An 11,003-nucleotide genomic window follows, 5' to 3' on the forward strand; every position below is an offset into this window, starting at 1 on the left:
CAAAAGCTATAACCAAACTAACCTAATTTAAAATAAGAATAATAATAAATAGCAATACCAGCCTTTTTCTGTAACACAATCAATCAAAATGCACAAACATAAGCAAATATAATATAAATTCAAATGATCATAAACCTTAATTTAAATTAGAATATTTGAATGAAATGTTGAAAGTTGTATTTATTGATAGAGCAGTGCTTGTTCGTTTGGCTAATTTTACACTAATTTTTCTTTATATAGTGAAAGACCAATTCCTAAATTCAAAACACAGAATCTGCTTAAACCTCTCCTTCACATTTCACTATTGTTTAATCTTCTGTTTGGCAGCCGAGAAAAAAAAAACTAAGTAGAAAATGAAAGAAACGGATTAAACAGTTCTAGGTTTTCATTGATTCGAGGCATTTGCTTCGTCCACATGAAGATCACAGTGAGCGGGACTCAAAATTCAAAGACAAAACCAAACAAATTTTGACGGCGATCAAGAACAACAACAACAACAACAACAAAATTGTACACAACGAATCCAAAGAGAGAAGCGATTGGAATTATACCAGTAGAAGAGTGAGGACGACGAGGAATTGAAGACGGAACGATTTGACGAAGAACGCAGACGCAGTAGATCTACTACTACTACGTTCAGATTCCATTTTCTTCTTCGTCTGTGATTCTACGATTCTCACAGAGATTTGGCTATTTTATGATATATCTGAAAGAAATGAAATTTCATCGAAGGGACTGAGTTCGAGGGACTGAGCTGAGAGAAATATTGGTCTTTTTCTCTTTCTTCTTTTTTTTTTTCCTAATTTTTTAGAAAGAGAAATAAAACTGATGGAAGTAAAAAGGAAAACAAAGAGGAAAATATTTTTGGGGCTCTTGGGTTTGGGAGTCAACACGTCATATGTGCTGACATGTCACAAAATTGTTCGTTAGGCACACCATTGCCGAATTGCCCCTCAACAAATTTCAAATTTCACATACAAGAGCATCAATTTTTTTTTTCCAGTTTTTTTTTTCAAATAATCTAATTTTTAGAAATAAGTTTTTTTTATAGCTTTTCTAACTTCTTTAACATAATTAAAAATTACCAAAAATTATATGTTTAGATAAACACTACACAAATAAACTATGTATTTAAAAAAATGATAAATATAGGGGGACAACTAATTTTAAACCAAATTTCACAATATACTAAAATGGATGATCGTTGATTACATGAACCGAATACTTTTTGTCAATCACTTGTAGTCAACCAAATTAGAAAGGTGTGAAATTGGGTATAAAAATGAGTGTGTTTGTATCATTGTTTGATTTAAGAAATTAAAATATACACAAGAACACAATCATGATATATACACTATAAATTTTACAACTTTTCTTATAATTTCTTGAGGTGACAAATGATGATTAGTGTTACATCACTTTCACATGGAACCAACATTGACATTAGTTTTATTCTACACTAATCGCAATATATCATCTAGACAGTTATGAAATTTGCTGTGATTTTAGACTTATTAATCCCAAAAATGACAACGCACCCTTAAATGAGAAAAAAAAATACATCCTGAAAATGTCTTAAAAAATATCACAAGATCTATGGAGGGTATGATATTGTACTAAACCTAAAAGGCCTTAAGGTTATTAATTATATTTATACGTCTTAGTAAATCTAATATCTTAAATCTAATGGGACAAGATTTACCTCCAAACTAGTTTGAAAAAAATTTCCTCCAATCCATTAACTAGTGATTTATAAAATTATTTACGTATAATATTTAAAAAAGTCATATGACTTATTCAAAATGTCATTTGAACTCCAAGAGGTTGGCTAAATGATTCCTAAACCCTCATGATATCCATGAGATATTGGGTTCGAAATCTCTTGTCAACATCTTAAGAGCCACCCTTAAAGGATTTCTCTATGTAATAACCTAGTGTGTGTGGAATAAAGGGACTGTATACAACTAAGAGAATAGTCAGATACTCGTAGAGGTTTGAATACTCTCGTTTGTCAAAAAAAAAAAAAACCGTATACATAAATAGTCCTTTTAATCACCATATAGTGGATTGAAGGAAAATCCCTTCAAATCAAATTTTGAGGTAAACTTTTTTTTAGTCCAATATTTTATAAATCAAAATGCTAAATTTGCAAGCTTTGTTGGAGAGTTCTTGAGTTTCTTACCCTCAAAAACAACATGCAATTTTGCTTTTAAAGGGTTACCCTTAATTTCGATCAACTCCATAAAACTGAACCGAACCGTCAATGGTAGAGCAAACTTTGGCTTCTTTCCCTACATCCATGTCATAGATAATTCTCATTACAAATTTTGCAACGAGACCATACGGAGATAGTGGCATGGATCCCTAGTAAGTACTGATGGTGCAAGAAAATCACCAAGTCAATCATTCGTCCATTTGGTCGTCCATAGCAATGTGCAGAGTAGAAAAGAAACAGTTGATACGTTCGTCCTCTACCATTTTTCTTCTTCCTCCATTCACTCGTCCAGTGAAGGACGAGTAGGCAGTGAACCTCGTCCATCCTTAATGGACGAGTTAGGTTCACTTGGGAGTTACACTCACCACACCCTCAACCAAGAGTCATGTTAAAAAGACATATTGCTTGAAGTTCAACACAGGTCCCGAAGAGATGACCCTTATGACGGTTAAGGAGGTTACCTTATGAATCCTCCAAACTCTACGACGATTAGGAGAAATAACGGATTCCTACCGCTGTATAAAGGTCTTTCTGCACAGAGGTAAAGGGACTTTTTTCTTTTTCAGAAAAATTTGAGATAAGAAGTTAAGGAAGTCGTGAGGGCTCTTTTTTCTTCAATCTACTAACTTTACCATCAGAGAATTAAAGGCCGGCTTCCACCGGTCTTCTCTGACTTTCTTTGGTTTTCCAGGATTCATTACTCAAGATCAAGTGCATCCGGAGATTTTTCAGCCCACTAATCTTATAGGACTTATCAGTTGGCGCCGTCTATGGGAAACGAGAAACTTGAAACGTAAAAAATCTGTTGTGGTTAGGACTTAATTTATTAAGTTCTATAGTTTCTTTCTCCAATCAAGGGTTGAAATGGTTCGGACAAGATCTAGAGCAACGAGTCCAGACCCTCAACATAGCAGGGACGCATCTAACAACCCTCACCGCGATCGTCAGTCAACACCCACCATGCAACCACCCTCATTTCAACATATGCAATCCATGGCTGCTGCTATGGCAGAATTAACTCGTCAAAACCAAGAGTTGGTTAGGCAACTTGAGTTAAGAAGGCAGCCTCATGAACGGAATGCTGGAGAACGAGCCCAGAGTCAAGAGGAGGAAAGGAATGTTGAGACTGACAATCAATCAAGAGGTACTGTTTCACGGAGGGTACCTCACTTAGAAAGGGAAATGGATCAAATGAGAAGGGTCATGGACGAGATGAGGGAAAACATGAGGAAAACAAACCCTGTGGAAGACTTGGTTCACAGGACTGATTACCCCTTTGTGGCGTCCGTCAATGCTCATCATTTGCCACATAAGTTCAAGATGCCTCCTTTAGATTCGTATGACGGAACGAGAGATCCTTTTGACCATATTGCCACCTTTAAAAATACTATGCATCTTCAAGGAGTTCTAGACGAAATAATGTGTAGAGTTTTTCCTACTATCTTAAAAGGACCAGCACGAGTGTGGTTCAGCAAAATACCTCCTAACACAGTGGCGTCCTTTGAGGAGCTGAGCAAGTTGTTCGTCAACAATTTCATTGTAGGGTAGAGGCACAAACGTTCTTCGTCCAGTTTGCTAACCATAGAGCAAGGTGAGAATGAGAGCTTGCAGTCCTTCATCACGCGTTTCAATAGGGATGCCTTAGCGGTGGACGAGGTAGATGATAAACTCCTCTTGGCAGCATTTTATAACAGCGTTCATTCTGATCTATTTATCCATAAGTTATATGAGCAGGCCCCTCAAACTATGGCTGAGCTAGTTCATTCAGCCCAGAACTTTATGAATGCAGAGGATGCTATCATAGCCAAAAAGAGGAAGAGAGTTGAGAAGGTTGAAGCCAACCCACCGCGCCAGTCAGCACAAGGTCCTCGTCCCAAGAAGGGACGGACGGAAGATAAGAGGGATCGAGAAAAGAAAGCAGGCCCTTCAGCACGAAATTAACAGTATACTCCCTTGAACATGCCACTTGAGCAAGTTCTTATGCAAATTAAAGACGAGCCTTCTTTGAAGTGGCCGGAAAAGATGAATGGGGAGCCCAACAAACGCAATCGCAACAAGTATTGTCGTTTCCATAGGGATCATGGGCATAATATAGATGAATGTTTTAATTTGAAACAGCAAATTGAAAACCTCATCAGGCAAGGAAAGTTGAGGAATTTCCTTGGACGAGACCATAAGGACGAGAAATTGAAAGCAAAGGTAGAGGAGACATCACGACCACCGCTTGGAGAAATAAGGATCATCCTAGGGGGAAGTCCTACAGGACAGTCGTCCAAATCGAAGAAGGCATATTTGAAAGCAGTACAGAACGTTCAACTCTCTAGACGATTACCAGGTGAGAGAACTACAGATGAGCAGACGATTACCTTCACGGACGAGGATGCAGAGAGAATCCACCAACCCCATGACGACATTATAGTCATCACTCTCCTTATTGCTGATTACAAGACCAGAAGGGTGTTGGTGGACAATGGAAGCTCGGCTGATATTTTGTATTATCCAGCTTTTCAACAAATGAGGTTAGGACGAGATCGACTGCGACAAGCAAGCTCCCCTCTAGTGGGGTTTGGTGGAATGAAGATACAACCTGTGGGCAGCATTTTGTTACCGATGACAGTGGGGGCATATCCGCAGCAAGTTACCAAGGAGATGAACTTCCTTGTGGTTGATTGTTCGTCCTCTTACAATGCTATAATTGGGAGGCCAACTCTAAATAGGTGGAAAGCCATAACATCTACCTACCACCTGTCAGTCAAATTTTCGACGGAGCATGGGATAGGCCAAGTACAGGGAGACCAACTAACGGCAAGAGAGTGTTACCTAGCCATGCTGGCTGCGGACGAGCAAATTCAAACAATGACTATTGAAGAAAAGAGAGTTACGGCAGAACCTGTTGAAGCGTTGGAAGATGTTCCTTTAGATGATAATAACCCAGAGAGGTGTACCAGGATTGTGGCGAATTTGGAAGCAAAAATCAAGAAGGATCTCGTTTGTTTGTTGAGAAGAAATAGTGATGTGTTTGTATGGAGTCACGAAGATATGTCGGGCATAGATCCCAGTGTCATTACCCACCGTCTGAGTGTATGCCCTTCCTTCAAGCCAGTGCGACAAAAGAAGAGGGTGTTTGCCCCAAAGAGAGACAATGATGTTAAGGAGGAAGTTCAGAAGCTGATTATGGCGAAATTCATTCGAGAGGTATACTATCCTGAGTGGTTGGCCAACGTAGTTATGGTCAAAAAGGCGAATGGCAAATGGAGAATGTGCGTTGATTTCACTAACCTAAACAAGGCTTGCCCAAAGGATAGTTACCCGTTGCCACGCATCGATCAGTTGGTAGATTCTACTGCGGGCCACAAATTACTCAGTTTCTTGGACGCTTTCTCTGGGTACAATCAGATTCGGATGGACGAAGCAGACCAAGAGAAGACATCATTTGTCACCAGTCAAGGATTATTTTGTTATGAAGTGATGCCTTTCGGTTTGAAAAATGCTGGAGCAACGTACCAACGGTTGGTCAATCATATGTTTCGTCCACAGATCGGGCGGAATATGGAAGTTTATATAGACGACATGTTGGTAAAAACTCAGGACGAAGACAAGCATCTTGACGACTTGCAGGAAACATTCAATACATTGAGGCATTATCACATGAAGTTAAACCCTAGCAAATGTGCTTTTGGTGTGTCATCAGGAAAATTCCTGGGGTTTATGGTCTCTTACAGAGGAATTGAAGTAAACCTTGATAAAATCCAAGCAATATTGAATATGAAGCCTCCGAGCAGCGTTAAAGAAGTCCAATCACTTACCGGACGAGTCGCCGCACTCAATAGATTTGTTTCCAAAGCAACTGACAAGTGCCTGCCATTTTTTAAGGTTCTTAAAAAAGCATTTGAATGGACTGATGAGTGTCAGAAAGCATTTGAAGATTTGAAGACATACCTCACCAAGGCCCCTTTGTTAAGCCCGTCCGTGCAAGGGGAAGAGTTGTATTTATATCCGGCAGTCACCCCACACGCTGTGAGTTCAGCATTAATAAAGGAGGAAGACAAGGTACAAAGGCCTATGTACTATACCAACAGAGCACTGAGGGGAGCAGAAGGACGATATCCATTGATGGAGAAAATGGCTTTTGCGTTGATAACAGCCTCCAGAAAGCTAAGTCATTACTTTCAAGCTCACGTTATTAATGTCATGACAGATCACCCACTCAAGAAAGCAATGAACAAACTAGAGGCTGCAGGACGTCTGATCCAATGGGCCGTCGAGCTCAGTGAGTTTGACATAAAGTATCAACCGAGGCATGCCATAAAAGCTCAAGCTCTGGCAGATTTCATTGCAGAGTTTACTTTGGATTGTGACGAGGTGGGTGAGAAGGAAAGCATTAAGTGGGTAGTTTATGTGGATGGCTCGTCTACGCAATATGCAGGAGGAGTAGGCGTGGTGTTACAATCTCCAGAGGGAGACAAATTAAAACACAAGGTTCGTTTGCAGTACCAGACAACTAATAATGAAGCTGAGTATGAAGCTCTCCTCAAAGGGATAGAATTAGCCAAGTCCGTTGAAGCAGAGTCACTCATCGTCCTGGGAGATTCTCAGCTAATCATAGGCCAAGTGAATGGCGTATTTGAAGCCAAGGAAGAGCGGATAAGGAAGTATCTAAACAGAGTGATGCATCTTGTTAAAAAGTTTGAGGAAGTGAACTTTATTCAGATCCCAAGGGAAGAAAACATGGAAGCTGATGCTTTGGCGAAAGAAGCCTCAGCAAGTGAAGCCGTAGACGAGATAGATGAAATTCAATATATGCCAAGTATAAACATTCCAGAAGTACAGCAGGTAGAAGGCAGGACGAGTTGGATGACTCCAATTGTGTCATACCTGAAAGACGGACAACTCCCAGAAGAGAAGGACGAAGCAAGGAAGCTAAGGGTAAGGGCAGCCAGGTACATTATTATGGACGAGATTCTTTATAAAAGAGGTTTTTCCCAGCCTTATCTAAGGTGTTTGGCACCGGACGAAGCAAACTACATAATAAGGGAAATCCACGAAGGAGCATGTGGCAATCACTCAGGGGCTAGATCACTCGTCCACAAAATCGTCCGTGCAAGGTATTATTGGCCTAGCATGCAAGCCGACGCTAAGGCCTACGTCAAGGTCTGCGACCAATGCCAAAGGTTCAACAACGTCCCCAGGCAACCATCAGAGTATTTAACTCCAATGATGGCCCCCTGGCCCTTTGCACAATGGGGGCTAGACATTCTGGGTCCATTCCCACTAGTGTGAGACAAATAAAGTTCCTTGTGGTTGGTATTGATTATTTTACCAAGTGGGTAGAGGCGGAACCCTTAGCTAACATTACGCAACAGAATGTCAAAAACTTCGTGTGGAAGAACATTGTGTGCAGACTTGGAGTACCCAGGGTGCTGATATCGGACAATGGACGACAATTTGATAATGCACTTTTTAGAGATTTTTGCCTACATTTTAGAATTCAAAATCACTACTCCTCACCAGCCCACCCACAAGCTAACGGCCAAGCAGAGGTTACAAACCGATCCTTGCTAAAGTTGATCAAGACTCGGCTTGAGGGGGCTAAGGGAGTATGGCCAGATGAGCTACCAGGTGTTTTATGGGCATATAGGACGACTGCGAGAACTCCTACAGGGGAGACTCCTTTCAAGCTAGCCTATGGAGCAGAAGCGGTCGTACTTGCAGAAGTGCATATGGCTAATCATAGAGTGGCGGCGTATCAAGACAGAGATAATAAGGAGCAACTCCGTTTGAACCTTGATCTCATAGATGAGGTAAGGATGGACGCTGAACAAAGGATGGCAAGGTACAAAAACCTTATGGCTAGGCAGTATGATGCAATGGTGAAGCCAAGGCGTTTCAGCGTAGGAGACCTCGTTCTGAAGAGGGTTTCCGTAGCAACAAAGAACCCAGCTCACGGGAAGTTGGGACCAAATTGGGAAGGCCCCTACAGAGTCGTCAACTGCAAAAGACAAGGATCCTATTACTTGGAAGCACTTGATGGGAGGAAGTTAGAGCATCCTTGGAATGTGGAGCACTTGAGGAAGTACTATTAATAAAACGCAAGCTCAGATGCACATGACTTCGGACGAGTCTGGAGACTACATAAAAAACTGTTCTACATAAAAGACTGTTTATTTAATTTGTCTTATTATTGTGTTAAGGACAAGTTTATGGTTTGATTTGTGTTTGGTTTTCTTTTAAGGCAGGCGTTAGTTTCTTAAAACATGCCTCGTCTATGGACAATGTATTGTGAACAATATTTGTGGAATGTACATAATGTTGTGTAACCATGATTTAAGCACTGCTTTTTGTTCATGATAACTTGAAAACAGCTGAAAAGCTCAAAACGAGAAAATTCTCTGGACGCAGAGATGTAATCTCAAGTTTTCCTTCTAAGGATGAAATAAAGCACTCTTGTCCAAAGCTAAGGACGAGATAGAGCTGGCACATCAAATCACAAGCAAAACCAGGGCATGCTCGTCCATAAAATGAGGGAGGATAGAAAATAAACAACCTAATCATACCATGGACGAGGGACAACATGGGCGTTTTGAACTTGTATAAATCGCCTACTTCAAAGAAGAGGGTATCTCATGGACAAGTTGATAGCACAGGCAAGTCTAAGGACGAGTAGTGCCTATTCACTTAAAACCATTTCAAGTGAAGTTTTTGTTATCATTTTACATGGATAAATTACAAGTGAGAACTCCAATAAAAATGGTTTGAGTTTGTGTATGAAATATAGACGAGTAAAACAAATCAAGTATAGAATATAAACACTCGTCCATAAAGCAAACAGTACACGTTTAATTGTTTTTCAAGGGCTGACTAGAAACGTCCTAAACACCTTTTTAACTGTTTTGTCAAGATTCGTCCTTAAACGTGGACGAATTAAATGTACTTGAGTTACATATATTTTCTTTAAAAAAAAAAACAACAAAAACAAACAAATAACTAAGTCATCAACATATTTTCTAAGTTGAGGCATCCGGATTGGGGTCGTCCTGAAGTTGAGTTGTGGCATCGTCCTCAATGTTGGCGTCCTCAGAGTCAAGACCAAGGAGAGAGCTAGTGGTGGCAGGGTTTAGATTCAACACGATAGAGCTGAAGTCCACATCAGGGAATTTCTCAGTAGCGTCCATCCTGAAGTCCTCAAACCCTGCTGCGTAGTTGGTGTCCAAAGCATCTGTATATTGCTTGGAAGCTTTAAACTCAGCCACTGCATCTTCCTTAGCCTTGGAAAGGAGAATGCTTTGCTCGTCGATCTTCTTTTGCAAGTCTTCAAGACGAGCATCTTTCTCTACAGCATTAACCTTCAACTCCTCAACCAAAGCTTTAAGATCCTTCACCTCCTCCATCGTCTTGGCAGCCACCTCAGCCCATTGCCTAGCATCCTCTTTTACCTCCTGTATCCTCGTCTCCAATAAAATCCTCGTCTTGTCCAACCCAGTGGCCTGTCTGAACGCAGCTATGAACTTAGACATGCCCTGGAAGAAGTCAACAACAAAACAGGTTTAGATTAAACAAAAAGAAAAAGAAGAAAAATGTATATTTAGTCAAGACGAGGGAGAAGTTTTACCTTGAAGAGGTCATGAACACCAGAGTGTTCAAAGTCCTTCAAGGACATGTCATAGCAGACGTTAATGTCCTCGTCCGTCACAGCACTTTTAAAACTCTCCCAGGCCAAGTCTTCATTTTCAATGATGTTAGAGAAGGCCCTCAGGGATGGTCGAGACGAGGAGGGCGCAGTTTTGGACGGAGGGGTCTTAGACGGAGTAGACTCCACAGGAGTGGATGAGTCAACCTCATAAACTTTAGCAGGTTGCTGAGAAGACCGGGTGGGCTTGATCACCTGGGACGATCCATGCTTAACCTTTTTACTTCACCTGCTGGGGAAGTTCTCCAGGTCCAAGTTTTTGGAGATAGTTTTCCTTTTTTCCCCAGCAGTGGGACGAGCCTGGAGTTCAAACTTAGGACGTTTCCCTTCTACACCTACTTCCTTCCCCTTGTTACCTCTCATGGTTGCCATTCCTGTAAAGGGACGAAGAGGATTTACTTAGAAAAATGAAGATAAAAAATCTAAGGAATGCAAAAGAATTTACTTAATTCTTCTCACTGTGATCTCGTGTGCAAGAGCAATATCAGAAGGGTTAGGACCTAAACCCCACTTAGCTAGTCGTCTAAGGGTGACCAAAGAGTGGAAATCCCTGTCTACGTGTAGACGAGCCCTGTGGACGTGGTCACGGTGTAACTTGCTCAAAGTAGGTCGTCCAACAGCTGTAATAGAATAACCAAGATTAAATGAGTTAATAAGTAAAAAGCAAGTGAAAAGAAGGGGAAAGCTAAGGGACTTACCCTCAGGACGAAGGTTCCCTAGGTCCCCACTGAAACGACCAAAAGAATCCCGGCCAACGTCTATAGGATTTCCAACCCAGAATCCAGAGACGAAGAAAAACTTCGTCTTCCATTTTCTGTCAGACGAGGCCAGGGATTTCACCAATCTACAGTCTTTACTCCTGGCTGTGAATTGATAAAAGCCAGGAGATTGATGAATCTCTGAAGGTTTATAGCAATAGAGGAACTCGTCCACAGTAATAGGACGATCCCCTCCAAACACTTCCCTCCACAAAATTTGCATAGAGACGATTAACCTCCATGCATTTGGGTTGAACTGACACACCCCTAAACCTAACCTAAATAGCAGTTCTCTGGTAAAAGAATTTAAAGGAAATCTAAGACCTCCAAGAAGGTAGGCCTC

General features: G+C 41.0%; 2 protein-coding genes across 2 annotated transcripts in view; one reads left to right on the forward strand and one right to left on the reverse strand.

Moving 5' to 3' along the window:
* Positions 1–9,174: 9,174 nt before the first annotated feature.
* On the reverse strand, positions 9,175–9,898 carry LOC136067641 (uncharacterized). The gene is made up of 2 exons (XM_065773805.1): positions 9,825–9,898; positions 9,175–9,732 (listed from the first exon to the last, which is right to left on the reverse strand). Exons 1-2 carry the CDS (start codon positions 9,870–9,872, stop codon positions 9,220–9,222), a joined length of 561 nt encoding a protein of 186 aa, XP_065629877.1. The 5' UTR covers positions 9,873–9,898; the 3' UTR covers positions 9,175–9,219.
* The window catches only part of LOC136067653 (glucan endo-1,3-beta-glucosidase 6-like), a 10,694-nt gene continuing 9,579 nt past the window's right edge, over positions 9,889–11,003 (forward strand). The window contains exon 1 of the mRNA XM_065773828.1: positions 9,889–9,950. Coding sequence (XP_065629900.1) covers positions 9,889–9,950 — 62 coding nt within the window. The remainder of the gene's footprint in view (positions 9,951–11,003) is intronic.

The sequence above is a fragment of the Quercus suber genome, unplaced genomic scaffold, assembly GCF_002906115.3.
Source record: "Quercus suber isolate HL8 unplaced genomic scaffold, Cork oak 2.0 scaffold_80, whole genome shotgun sequence".
In the NCBI taxonomy this organism is placed as follows: Eukaryota; Viridiplantae; Streptophyta; class Magnoliopsida; order Fagales; family Fagaceae; genus Quercus; species Quercus suber.